The 15,233-nt window shown below is 34.8% G+C and overlaps 1 protein-coding gene and 1 non-coding gene across 2 annotated transcripts; one reads left to right on the forward strand and one right to left on the reverse strand.

The window, feature by feature from the left end:
- TRNAY-GUA lies at nucleotides 3,830-3,916 on the forward strand. Its single transcript is given in 2 exon segments — nucleotides 3,830-3,866; nucleotides 3,881-3,916. It is a non-coding gene; the product is annotated as a tRNA-Tyr (tRNA).
- On the reverse strand, nucleotides 4,886-15,228 carry LOC109842574 (peptidyl-prolyl cis-trans isomerase CYP28, chloroplastic; the record flags this gene model as incomplete). Its single annotated transcript, XM_020411434.1, has 3 exons — nucleotides 4,886-5,333; nucleotides 14,260-14,539; nucleotides 14,974-15,228. Coding segments are annotated over 3 exons (744 nt in total), but the record flags the coding sequence as incomplete, so codon positions are not given.

The raw sequence follows: 15,233 nt of genomic DNA on the forward strand, positions 1-15,233 counted from the left end.
CTCTAAAAAAGAAGATTTTGGCTGAAAGCCTGCCAAAAAGTAACACTTTTGACACTTTTAGCAGGCTTTCAAGAAAAACTTTCCCTTAAAAACAGGGAACCAAACAGCCCCTTATGGACATTGGAAAAAGGAACCCCAAATTTTTAGCATAACCCTAGCTATGGTCTCCCCCTCACAATTTATCCAATGCCTGCATCATTTAGTGCATTTCAACTTATTTCTTGAGCCATCGCTACACGCCCAACACGTGCAATTTATACTCGAGTGAGAGATTGGGCTACAACTAAAGTGCTCCATTGACCTGTAGTCACACATGAGCCTAAATATCTCCCTTCATTTCATACATAGTAAAACTTTATTAACACCCCCCACCGGAAAGATCTATTTAAACTACTGTTGTGCGCAGCGGAATCGAAGAAACACAACCAATCTGAGATAGAATCACAACCAATAGGTAAAACAAGAACCAAACATGACATAGATTTTACGTGGTTCAGCAATGTGCCTACGTTCACGGGGTAAGGAGTTGATGAGTTTTACTATTAGAGAGAGAGAGAGTACAAATATAGAATACAAATTCACTCAAAACTCACAAATTTGTCTCTCAAACAAAGCTCTCAAATCTCTCACCAAATCCCCCGATCACACAGCTTAAAAGTCTCTTTTTTTTGCTTTAAGAAAACCCTAAAGAAACTATATATTTCTTTTCCTCGGAGGCCATTGGAGCTAGTCTCCATCTTTATCCATGAATCCATCAATCCAATTCTTAAAATTAATGCGTTTGTCATCTTGCATATTTTCATAGATGCTCCTTAATTTGTACTATACGTTGATGGATGCCCCCCTGGTGATTTTCTTAAAGAAATTATTTCAATTATCCCATAATTGGCCCAAGGAAAAGAAGTTGGGTGGAGGGATTTGCTTCTGAGGTTGGGCAAAAAGTTTTTGATACCATCGTATCCGTTTCCTAATTAAATATCGAGCCACATTTTTAATTCACGCGTGTGTATACGATGCGGGAGCGCTAAGGCCTTCCTCTGCCAACTTGGGCCAAGTTGTAAGGTGGGCCTAGTCACCTAATGCAGTTGTTAAATGGGCCCCATATCATTAGCGTTTGTTGATAATGAGCCCCTCGTTGAGATGGGTGCAAAGGACAAAAGGGTTGATGCCATTTAAAAATAGTTGCTCCTTTTTTTTTATCGATGTACATTCTTGGTATAAGTTTGATGGGTTTGCGGGCGCGTGATTGTCCGAAAGTGGTAAAAAAGAGAAAACGCAAAAGCTTCTAAATTTAAAAAAAAAAAATAGAGGTTTGCTTCGGTGCTCTAATAATAGTAGTTTATTTTTATTTTAATTTGACAAAAAAAAAAGAAGTTAGGCTTAAAAATAGAAAGGGTACATTTGTCTTCTCATGTTTTTCTACCAGTCTATCTCTCTTTGCCAAAACTAAAATTCCCACACTTCTTTTATATGAGATCGTTAACTAATTAAACCATTTAAAGTTGAAGAAATTTATTTATACAAAAAAGAAAATTTTAAGATTTTATCTATATGAAAATTGGAGATCGGTAGAAACAAGAAGAAAATAGTTAGATTTATAACTAACTTAAAAAATCAAAAAGAAATGTTATCTTGAAATTTTAAAAAACAATTTGCTAGAAACAAAAAAATTTGTTACCGTATATGAACATAGTTTGATCAAAATAACCAATGGAAATAAAAACAGAGACTAAAAAAAAATTTGTTACCGTATATGAACATAGTTTGATCAAAATAACCAATGGAAATAAAAACAGAGACTAATATAAAATTAAATTGTTTAATTTAATATAGTTTGATCAAAATAACCAATGGAAATAAAAACAGAGACTAATATAAAATTAAATTGTTTAATTTAATTATGAGCATATATTGGGAAAAAAACTACATCGTTTTTCGTACGTGGTTAGTTTGGAGTTTTAACAGACCTTAAGATTAATTTCTCTACGTATATTTGTATGTGGTTAGTTGGAGAATTCTAACAAATCATAAATTATGTTTCTCACCTAAATTGTATTTCCTTAAATAACATTTTTTATCTAATTGAAATTATAGGTAATTATAATTTTGGGTGTGGAACACCTCATAACCGCCAAATCTATCTATCTAGAGATGTGAGAGCTATTTTTAAGGAATTTATTTATAGATATTGCCACCGGTGCTCTAACAAATCTTCATGGAGCACCGAGACTGTAGGCAAAAATAAATAAACCATTTTCTAATAAATTTTTTGACAGCGCACGGTTCATTTATTTTCTCTGTCTAGTGTCTACCAAGATGATTTTTTTTATCTGTCCTTAAGGAAAATTAAGGGCCAGAAAAATGCGCGTTGCCTCGACGTCATGCTTCTCGCTTCTTTTTCTTTGGAAACAAAATCTGTCCTCATCAAATAATGTTTTTACTCTGTTTGTTTATCTCAATCTCTTTCGTTGTGTAACTTGTGTTATCTAAATTGAAAAGCCTTTTGAGCGTCATATATGCTGTTGAGATGACTGCTTGCTGTGTTTTTTTTTCCCCTACCTCCTTTTATCTTGTTTGACCAAACACTGATAGGACAAGGAATCTCAAATCAATTGAGGAGGAGGAGGAAACACATATTTATTGCTTGTATTTTCCTTTAAAAAAACACTACGGTCACACTCCCCACCATACCATGAGACACAACCCCCCTCACAGCTACAGTGCACGGGTCCACTTTAGATTTTTTAAAAAAATCTAAAGTGGGCCCGTGCACTGTAGCTGTGAGGGGGGTTGTGTCCCATGGTGTGGTGGGCAGTGTGACCGTAGTGTCACCTTTTTTTATGGTGGCAGTCTACTCTTTGCCTGCAAATGTTCCCATTACGTAAAGCAAGCCAATTTAGGTGATACTTTGCTTCCAAGCTTTGGGTATATACCTTGACCTTTTAAACACGCAAAATACAGTGTTTCTTCTCCTCTTTTTATTGATTTTACTCTCACAAATCAAATCACGACATACAATTTGGTTGACCTTTTAACCACACACACAAAAAAGGACAAAACTCTTGCAAGTTGAGATGTTTCTAGAACGGGTTCAATTACCAGATTGGTATTAAAAATTGCACCTAATAACCATATTGGCATTAAAAGGAATTTCGGTGACGATGAGGTATTTAAACTTGTGTGATCAGACAAATAGATTCAAAAATAAGTGTTCCGGATATTTTTCCTACGACCACTCAGGTCACTTGTCACGTACGCTTAGATGACATATTTATGAAGATGTGACAACTGTAGTTAACCTCATTGAATCCATTAAAAGGAGGAAGTTTCAAATTAGAGTAAAAGAAAAGATAGTTTTTTTTTTTAAATTTGGGACTTTTTCCTCCTCCTTCCTTGAAATTGGGAGTTCTTCATTGCATGAGTTCAAAGAATCCATGTTCAACCCCAGTTTAATGGAAGAAGGAGAAGAAGCCCCTAAGTTAAAAACTTCCTCCTTTCTTTTACGTTAATTTAAAAATAATCCCCTCTAATGGTTTGAATTAGGGTAACTACAACCGTCACGTTATCGTAGATACACCTCATAAGAATCTCATGACAGATTATATGATTGGTTGATGAAAAATTTATTTTTAGGTTACTTTGTCACGTCGTGAAAGTTTAAATACCTTATCATTGCTGGAATTATTTTTTATCATCGCCGGAATTATTTTTAATAACAATCTGATAATTTAGCCTTTCGAGAACTAAGTCCTAGGTTCTATATGAACTCTTTATTAATCAAATACATGTTATCGTTTATTTTAATTTGAAGACTCGGGTCTAACACCTTCCGACCTTAGCTCAGTTGGTAGAGCGGAGGACTGTAGTTTTCCGCAGATTAATCCTTAGGTCGCTGGTTCGAATCCGGCAGGTCGGATTTTATTTTATTTACTTTTTATCTTTTTGTTTTTAATAATTCCTGTGGAATGGAATTTTTTTTTTTACTTTTTGTCTTTTTGTTTTTAATAGTTCCCATCGGTCTGGAATTGTTGGAAATGTTTGAAAATGTATATTGTGATGTCTTCTAACGTTTTGTATGATGGTAGGTATGAAATCGTTTAGAGATCAATTATTGGAAATGATTGTTCTTGATCACTTTTTGCCCGTATTCGAAACAATTCTTAGAAATGAAAATCCTTTCACAATACACTTCCTCTAAAAATCTCTCTATGTTGCCAATTTTTCTCACATACTTAATTATTATTATTATTATTATTTCCTTTAAATTTCATTTATCCTGTCCTAAAACTAAATTAAAGGAGTTTTCTTATCAGACTAAATTAAGGAGGTTTGAATCTAAGCACCAGTACCAAATGATGGTTATTCTATTAGTTAATTTTTAAGACATGTTAATCATGGTGAAATTATTTATTGAACTGAATGGAAATAACAGAGTGACTTTGCCCAATTATGTTACTCCTTTGGTTTCAGGCTACATTAACTTTACTTCCATTCAAGGTGATCTTTTTAATTACTGCAAATCAACCGGTCAATACTTTGGAGGGTGTTTTAGGAAGCTCGTATTTTGATCAGAGTAACTTCACTTTTCCTATCTATATGTTTGGCGGCATCTTAAATAGCTTTTAAGCTCAATATTTAAAAAAAATTAAGACCATCCAACTTTCGGGGGAAAAAAACTCATCTTTTCTACCCATACAAACATTATAAAAACTTTATCATAAAATTCAAAAAAAAAAACACCAAACAATAGCATAGTTTATATGCTACAAAAAATATTTAAATTTGACCAAACAAATGACTTTTCTACCCACACAATGTTATAAGTCGTTATTAAGAGCTAAAGATAACCAAAAGCCAAAGACAGCTTAGCTTAAAAGTATCAAAAAGTCCTCAACACCCTCTAAATAAAGTGGAAGGAAGGACATAAAACAATGGATAAAATGGTCAAAACACTATTTTCTTCTGCAGTCAAGTGTTTTGAGAAAGTTTTAGTGTGACAAGCTATACGCATCATCTTACGGATGAAAAATCCAGCAATTGTAAGCAACTCAACAAGATACAAGTTCTGGAAGAAGCAATGCAGTACAAAATAAGCTTATAAATTAGATCATCAATGGCCCAGAGTTAAGGTAGACTTGGGGTAAGGGATGGTTTCGCGACTTTGAGCTCTCCACAGTCGCTGATGTAGATCGTCTTGAGAGGTTTGTTCCACATAGTACGAGCTGTCTGAGCTCTCTCGTCCCCAATGAACTCGGCAAAATCATTGAACAGACGAATCCTTTCAGCCGGTATATAAGTTGGGATTGCAGCGATCGCAGTGACAACATCCATTCCTGAAACGAATGTTGTCAACAGCAATAAAAATCCAGTTTCAACAGTGAAAGACTGAACATAACAAATAGAAATCCCAACTTGTACTTGATTCCAGCGTAGGATAAGAATAAGGATTATAACTTGGCTAAAGCGAACCCAAAAAAGTGAGAAGGCATGCTGGGAGTTTAGAGCACCCTTAAAAGCATTATTTAGTTGCAAAAGAAATTATAAACTGTAACAGGTAAAAGAAATTATAAGATGCTGTCCTCTAAACACCCTTTAGTTCACTCCCTTCCTACAACCACATATTTTTTTTTATACATGGTGTTCCCAGGATCGAGCTTCAGGGAGCTTTAGTCAATGAATTAAATAGTTGAATATAATGAAATATTAACCCAAATATATAATGAAATATTAACCCAAATTTTCTCACTTTTTGTACATCCTTCATTCATTTCATTAGATAAAATTTCACATACAAATGAAATCCACAATGGCTTTGAAAGCGAAAATATGGATATGTTCTACTCATTCACAACAAACAAAGAACTATAACATTAGAGAATTCTCAGGGATTGCAAAACGGAGCTTCTAATACAAGTATTATCCGCTAGAGACGCATAAATCTGGTCTCCAAAATCTGTAATACAATGTATTGGATCCCGTCAACAGCAACTAAGCTCTTTCGAGTAGAGCCAAACATTTTTGGCTCTAAAAGTGGAAATACAGATATGCCCCTACTCATTCACGACAAACAAAGAACTATGACTTACAGAGAACTCTCAAGGATTGCAAATGGAGCCAATAATACAAGTATTATCCGCTAGAGAGACATAATTTTGGTCTCCAAAATCTATAATACTATGTATTGGATCCCTTTTTGGCTAGCTTCTTCATGCAATCACTAGCAGACAAAACTATATTACAGAGTAAAATAATTCGTCCATTTGCAATTCTCAGGACTCCTCTATTACTGTAGTTCTCTGTTATAAATGAGCAAAGCATAACTTTGTTTCCAACCCATGACAAGTTGATACTATACTCATAAGACCTTTGGTCTTAACTAGAGTGAGTAGAGTTGGATTTCATTTGTATAGGGAATTTGTCTAGAATGGAAATGTTGAAGGATTAATAGAAAGTGAAGCGTGTATTAACTTTGTGGGTTTTTTAAAAGTTTCAAGGAGAAAGATGAGAAATGTGGTTAATATTTCATGAGATTCAATTATTTAATTCAATATGTCGCCTTGTTTTACCAATGACCATAATTATCCTTACTTTATTTACAAAGAGGATTATGGATGTTATTTTCCACATTGATTGACTACGGTACTTGCCGCTAGGAACAACAAAGACTTCTTGTGCAGAATAATAGTCGGGTCAAGTTAGGTCAATCGGATCTAGTGCCTTGACCTTAAGCAGCCCTGTGTAAGATGGATTGATCCAGTTATAATCATACCATTATGTTCTACCTATAACCGGTAATTATAGATAGGTTCGATTCTGGTCAATGCATGAGGTCCAATCAAGGTATCCTTTACTCTTGAGACAATGTAAGTCACCATCTCCTGGACTAGATTAAACGATCTTTATGAGATCCCTAGATATAGTAAAACACTTAGAACATCTTATATGCAGTCCGAGTTTTATGCAAAAACCGACTCATAAAGCTCACGAAGTAGCCTTGATAAAGGCATTTGTCCCACAAAAAAGGCTTTTAACAATATGGCATCCCATCTAGTGGTTGTAAAAGAACATGCTCTACATACTTCCTTATGCTGTCAATCATCCTAGAAATCAATTTAGTATAAAAAATAAATGAGAAAATTGCTTATAGCAAGCTAAATCTTGAAATTTCTTCACCTACACCCTTCGTAAAATTCGAATCCCCAAAGGCCAAAACCCCTCAGATTTAAAGACTTGTTCATTTACCTTTTTACAAAGACTTTCAAGCTCATCAGCTCTTTTCTCTTCCCTTTTTACCCTTTTGTCCTCATCTTCTCTTTCTTTCATCTTCTTCCTCCTCTCACCCCAAAAAGAAGGCTGATGGGGGGGCGGGGAATTAAAGTTTTCAATTATTGTTTTATCTAATTTTGGCCTATCTTCAGAATGGACAGCCCAAATCCAAAATCCAATCTCACTTGGTTGGGCCCATTATCAGTCTAATAAAAACCCCAACTAAAAGTTCTCCGAGTGATATCCCACTTTACTTTCCCTCATCAACTGCCCCTCTCGCCAACGATTTCCTTAGGTGACAGTGGCTCTCTCTTCTGCAAGGTCGAAGCTATTTGATAATTTCCTTAAGATGAGGTCAATGAAGTTGAAGGAGTGGCGCCATTGATGCCTCTTTTTTTGGGTGAGAGGAAGAAGATAAAAGAATGAGAAGATAAGGACAAAAGGGTAAAAAGGGAAGAAAAATGAGATGATGAGCTGGAAAGTATTTGTGAGGTAAATGAACAAGTCTTTGAGCTTTGAGGGGTTTAGCGTATTTGACTTTTTCCGAGGGTGGATGAACATAATACAAGATTCTGCTCGCTATAAGTAATCTTCTCAGCATAAATATGCTCCAAAATTCCTACCAAATAGAAGAACATCCACATATATGTTGTTTGGTTATTTTCCTACAAACATAGAAAAAGGAATCCATGGTATGGAAAAGGTTTGTATAGTTTCCATAAAAAAACTAATTTTGTTGTTTTTAATGTTGTAAACCACTCTGGAAATGGATTTCAACTCTTTCAGTTGCTTGGAATGTGAAGAGAAAAGTAAAAAACAAACCACTTAATCTATACAACATATAAAAGAGGATTGTCTTGTCAAAACTTTTGATTTCCATTTTTACCCTTCTAGGTTTGATAATTCTCAAATATGTCATTGGTTGTAATTAATAATTCATTAATTATATATTATAACCTCTTGTTAATTATGCATTTCCTCACTTTTTTGAAAGCTGTGGTCACACTATTATTTTATTATTTAAGTATGTTATTTCATAGAAAATTTGAAAATTGTCCCTAATTAATATTCACTTAATATTTAAAATTCTAGAAAATTTTAAAATAAGAAAAATTCATTAGGCTCATGTCTTGTGCCTTTGGGTTTCACCTCTTATGGAGAACTACCTGTTATCTTTCATCTTATTAGCCTCTTAAAAGTATGATAATAGTATGAAAAACAATTTGTATTTATTATAATTGTAATAATATTAATAGTATAATGATTTTAATAGCATTTTTAAATTAATTTAGTAATTATACAATTTATTAAATTATTTAATAATAGTACAATAAACTAATTATTAAATTAAAATATAGTTACTAATAGTATTATAAATATGCTATGTGTAATATTATTATATTTAAAAGAGAAGAAATTATTCAATATATGATAATTATTTTAACAAATTATGAATAAATTATAATAATTATCCAAACTGTAATAATTAATCATACAGTTCTTTATACATGGATTTATCATATACTTTATTCATTTAAACAAAATTGTGATTGTTCATAATTTATATTACTATGCAAGTCATTTTATTATTTTGCAGCCAACAACAAAAAATTGAAAAACATAAACAAAATAAGCATAGTCTTGTGCAAAGCATGTGTACTATACTAGTATTACAAAACAACCATTATGCTTCAAAAGAACCACCTTTTTATTTTTCAATAAAAACCGTTAGGTTTCTACCCCATGCTCGAAAATGGTTTCGAGAAAGTCAGCCTACTTTCAGGAAAACTAAAAAGTAGATTTCCTATAATTTGGCTCTAACCAAGCAAAGAAACAAAAAAATTATAGGAAAATGGCTAAAATACCAAACTGACCAAAAAACTGACACCGCTTTAACATTCTAGCCTAAGAACAGACGCCGACAACACTTTAGCCTAAAAACTCATAAATATGATGACAAACAGACCTATCCTATTGCTAGAGATAATTTTCAAGCGAAAAATTAATAGATTTTTTCATGTAGATTCCTAAGTCTCCCATATTATTTGGATTAACCCCTCTTCTCCCTCTCTATGTTTTAAAGTTTATTAAAAAAAATCCTCCCTTCGCACCGTCTCCTCCCTCATCCTTCCCATCATCTCCTCCACTCTCTTCTCCATATTCTCAACTTTCCATCCTCTCTTCCATTCATTCTCCCTCCTTTCTCATATTCTCACTCTTACCTTTTCCATTCACCATCTCCTCCATTCCTTTTCCCAACTCCCCAATCCTCTCTCCTACTCCCTCTCTACCCTTGCTCTGCCAACTCCTAGTCTCCAACATTAAACATCTACTTGAAAACCTAACGTCTTTTTTCTCTCTCAGACCGAACATCAAACATTCAAAGGGAAGTTAAAGAAAGTTATGAAGATGTGAGGTTGAAGAAAGAAGAAAAGGATGAGATAAGATGGAGATATGGAGGAGGGGGAGAGAGTGTGTGGAAGAGAGGAGGGAGGTTGAGGATGAAGAGGAGAAAAGAATGGAGGAGATGGTGAGGAGGAGGAAGGAGATGGTGGAAAGGGAGGGAGAGAGAAATTTTTTACAAATTTTAAAACTTGAGGAGGTATATCCAAAAAATATGAGTGATTAATGGCCTATATGAAAAATACTCTTAAATTTTTGCTTAAACTAATGGCAAAGTTATGTTTTTCGGCCGGATAGACCTACTTGTCGCCGTATTTGTGAGTTTTTAGATCAAAGTGTTATCGGCGTTTGTTTTTAGGTAAGAGTGTTACAGCGATGTTAGTTTTAGGTCAATCTTCACCGAGAAGTAAATGGCACATGGTGTGTCAGATATTTTTCTATGCGTCTTCTATGTATTTGAGCTATCCAAACAGCCCAATATAGAGGCTTAAGCTTGCCTTCCTCTTCATTAAAAATTCAAACCATCCCTCTGTCTCCATTGGATTAAAACCAACTCATTTCTTATATCGTGAAGGGATAGGAAGTGTTTTTAAATGATAATAAACTCTTGCCTCAGGACAGGGAGGAGAGTAGAAGCTATTAAGTTAGCTGTATACACCCGACAAATACAAACAGTCCACTCTGAATTCACTTCCATAATAATTTTATAATACATATGGATATTAGTATCCCTTGATTTAGAATGTGTTCAAACATCTTGAAGATAAACTACAACTATCAAAATATATCAAACATGTTCAGACGCACACATGGTTAAGTAAAGAAAAATTCTCCAAGGACCCAAAATATAGGACCAATAGGGGGGACAAGTGAGGTGTCCCCCTCCTATTGGATAAAGAGTTGGCCATCATTAAGTTCATTACTTTGTTGTTCAAACACATCCGAATCCACTAAAGTAAACAAATAAAAACTAGTACTTACGTTTATAACTGATATGGTAGCACCTTATATTTTTCTTCTCAAGGATATCCCTGGTTGGGCTAAAAGTCCTACGTCATGCTACATCTAGTCAACTAATGCAAAAAAAAAAGATCTGTGCCTATATAAAACATATTTTACCAAAACAACCTTCCAACTTCTAGAAGACGCTTTTTAATGGGCTAACATAGACAAAGAACTTATCCGTTGCTGGTTGAGAAGTTGTATTACTGCTGCAGACTCGGCAACTAGGTAGCAAGTCTATGCTTTCATGAACACGATTCTAAGTGACTAAATGGATACTTAAAGTATAATAATAGTCCCATGAAATTATCACTTATGGTCCCCATTAACCATCTTCACCGTGCTTATCTTCTATTACCTTTACCAAGTTGACAGGATCAAATAGCTGCAAGGATCCTGACAAAAATCTCAACCATAAATTGGTAAATGTTCCAAGAACTAAATGCCTGCTCGCATCATGGGCAAGGAAAAAAGCACCTTGACATTTCCCAAAAAAAAAATCCACAGCTTGGCCTTCCTTTGAAGCACCCCAACCAGTTATAATGCATGACAGTTAAACCTTAAATGGCATGCACATAAGGGTAAGGAAAGAAAATAAGGTGCCCACATAATTATCTCTAGGTCTCTGATAAGAGACAATAGCCAGATCTGCAATTCCTTGGAAAGGCCTTGGATTTCTTGAACCACTTAGAACACAGAACACACTTAACGTCTGGTCTGCAAGGGAGCCAACTCAGTGCTGACTTGGTCCCCATGCAAACCACCCGTTAGGGTGTTTGCATTTTGAGTGGTCCACCAAATCAGGGCCCCTTTTGAAGCAACCCAACCATGTTCATTTGTATCTACTTAAAGAACTACACTTCTCAACACTAAACCAATGCCAGTGTTCTTCAAGCATATTCAATTTTTCCAATAAAAAACTGAGAAATGCAACCCATTTTGGAAAGAGGATAAACTAGAAAAAAAGATTATGTCAAGCAACTCATTCCTTTACATCGAAATTCTAGTAGCTTAACTAACTGGTTTTGGCAAACTGAAACTGTTTACAAGTCCAGGTCATTTGTATTTTGCAAATGGAGAGGGAAGCACTTGCAAAATCCTAAATTTGAATTTGTTTCCTTGAAAGTGAAACATTGAAGATATAGGAGAATAGGGACAGTCAACTAACTTATTCCCTCTTTCAACCAATAATTGGAAAGCGTATGCTACAGGGTGAGCATCCAAAACAACTTAATTAAACTATGTGAAGAGATATCGATAAGACAAACAACCAGCCCATAGTTCACACTAGCAGCCTCTAACGGGAAAATCCACGTCCATGTAGAGACAATTTTCTAGCTCTTAAGAGAGGAATCGTGAGTGTACACTGGCATATCCACTAGCTAGAAGAATCACTACCTATTTAAGTTATATTTTCTCTCCCAAGTTTTTTTTTTTTTTTTTTTTTTTTTTTTTTGGGGGGGGGGGGAGCTTAGTTATAAATATACTGAAGGTAAGTTGGATTGAAAATTGAATCTATTTAATTCTGCAAGCTAGATGAATTTTCTTTTTTTCAACAAAGAGTGCTTCCTGCCCTGATCTTGAACCCAATTATATGGCATGATAAGAAATTATTCTCTAGATATTACAGACAGAAAGGTTCCTTAAACCAAGGGTAAATATTGTAAGAGTTCTTAAGTTACAATACTAACTTGAAAGCTCAGTTGCTTCCGTACCATTCCCATTCATGCAAGTTGAAGGTTAAAATGTGAATTATTGAAAATGAGTAAATGGTCAAGCAGAGAATTGGATTATCATAGGCCCTAGTTTCAAGCCAAGCTACGCTCTTTGTTGAAAAAAGAAGCTTCTCTCTAACTAGGGTCAAATCAATAGATTGGATTCATCATTCAACCTTTTTTTCATTTATTGCATATAGTAGTACTCTTGCTAACTAGGAAACATGATATGGATATGCCTGTACACTCTTCTCTAATTATGGCTGAAAAGAAGAAAGTTCGATCTACCTAGCCTGCATAATTAAACAGATCATATTCCTGATTCTTCATTCAACTAAATTACATATATTACATATGAGCAATTAGTACTCATGCCAAATAGTGACCCTAACATGCGTATGGTTGCACACTACTTCCCAATTACGAATCCTCTTCTAAAAAGCCTCTAATTTAGTGAATATTTCCCTTCTTGCTTTACTTTTTCCTTGAGTCTACAATCTCCAGAAAAAGAATCTTATCTGACAGTATGTAATTTATTTCTTTAACACTTGTACAGTACCTACACTTGTTTTAAATAGCGGATATCGGGAAAATATCGGATGACCAATATTAAATATCGGATTGCGGATATCGGGGAAATATCGGGGATATGTGGTAAATATCGGAATGCCATAATGAATGTTTGCATACATAGTATAATGCATTAAAATGTAATCTCAACATATGTAATGAAATTTAAGCATACAAAATATGAATAATATATCTTTAGGATCACTAATCTACCTTCTAAAATAAACAAAAGTGCAAAGCAAGGTTGCAACATTCGATCTGCTTTTTTTAGGGCAAAATGTCATTTGATATAATGGGGAAATCTTGATATCTCGCCCAAAAATTCCAAACACGGTATATTATTTTGCAACAAGCTATATAAAAAGATATATTGGTCCACATATCGGCTAATATATCGGCCATATCAGGGATTTATCACTCAAAATAGTAAAAAAGCGGTAAAGGATATTTAAAGACCATATCGGTTGCGGCAAGTCCTGTAACAGGATATATCGGGGGATATATCGGGCCATGTCGGGGATATTTAAAACAATGCAGTACACACTGCTTCCTCACTCTTTGACAGACAAAACTCTGGGCACTACTCCAAACAGGAAACATAAAGAACTATGGAACACTCTTACAGCTGTAAAACATTATTTTGCGGAAAAAAGCCCAATTAGCAACTCAAAGCAGAAAATTAAATTATTAGAAAAAAAGGCTAACAAGTTTCTACAGATATGTAGCAAAATACCAAACATCTAAAATCCTAAGTCAGTACAAAGTTAAAAAGATTTTATATTTGGTGTCTTCAAATTTCAAAGAAAATTAAAGAACTTGATAAATTATAATACCAAATGTGAAGGGAATTGGTACAAATAGCAACCAACAGAATCTAGCTTAATATCTAGTAAGTGATAGAACTTGGAGATTCAATATGCAGGTTGATGTTGATAAGAGAGGAAGCCATCATTGTAACAAAAAGATTTAATTAAAACTTTAAGATACGAATCAAGGTAACTAAAGACTGTGGTCTCACCTTCTAAACAAAAGGTTTCCTCATCCAAAACTGTACATGTCTAGAAAATAGATAGTAAAAATTTTATAGGAGCTTACCAGTATATTAAAGAGGACAGAACGCACATACTCATTGGAATAACAACATTAAAGAGGAAATTGGTGTCCCTTTTTTTCTTCTTGAGATGATACATTGTTGCTCTTATATCAATAAAAGTTCATCGACAGAGAAACAAAATCCGCGTTTTAAATATGTCATTCCATCAAAACTACTAAATACTAAAAAGCAAAAACTAAAACCGCTCACCTTCGAGCACTGTTCCGAACACAATGTTCTGATTATCAAGCTGTGGGCATGGCCCTGGTCCAGTTGTAACCAAAAACTCCACGTTCCTATAATCCGGATCAAGCTTGATCTCATCATAATCATCATTCTCGGACAAACACAGTGAAAGAGTCCCAGGTCTCAAATGCTTCAGTTGAAACGCTTTAGGATCAACAATCTCCGTATTCCTACTTATATTTGATGGTGGCCGGACCTCCCCCTTGTCTCTCCTCCCTTGCCGCCCACCCGCAAAGAACTGGCCCTGAATGCATAACAGAAACTCCAGCGCTTATAAATCACATCACTAACCTTAAAATGACAAAACAAATGTAATCTTTTTAAAAAGACAAATTGCTTCACATCTACAATGAAAATTATCGGTTAAAAAAAAGAACAGAAAAAATTAGCCCTCTACAAGAGCAAGAATCATAAAGACATAAATGAGGCATCATGCGACAACAGTTTACAGTGATTTTTTTTAAACTACGACGCTAATATTTCTAATTTAACTAGAAGGGATTATGTAAAATCTTCAACCATCCAAACTTATCATGAAATTTACTTATTTAACTTACAAAATTTTATCCAACTACAACCACCAGAAGTTCTAGAACTCAGAGCATAAACTAAACGCAACCCCATCCACGCTCCAAAATAACCAAAAAATTTAATTAAAATCAAAATCCGTACGCAAACCTCTAGAATCTTGTGAATGAGGGTCCCTTTATAAGCCTCCGAACCGCACATCGCTTTGAAATTCGCGACAGTCCGAGGCAGGATCTTGCCATAAAGCCCAAATACTACGCGCCCAATCGGTTCGGAGTCAGGACAGGCGGCAAGATCCGACCCGATAGGGCGATCGGAGCGGAAGTAGCTAGGGCACACGCTGAAGTCCATGAACACCCGATCAGTCACCGCCGCGGGCTCCGACGAATCGACGGCGCCGGCGATGGCGG

This window comes from Asparagus officinalis, chromosome 5 (assembly GCF_001876935.1).
Source record: "Asparagus officinalis chromosome 5, Aspof.V1, whole genome shotgun sequence".
Taxonomy (NCBI): Eukaryota; Viridiplantae; Streptophyta; class Magnoliopsida; order Asparagales; family Asparagaceae; genus Asparagus; species Asparagus officinalis.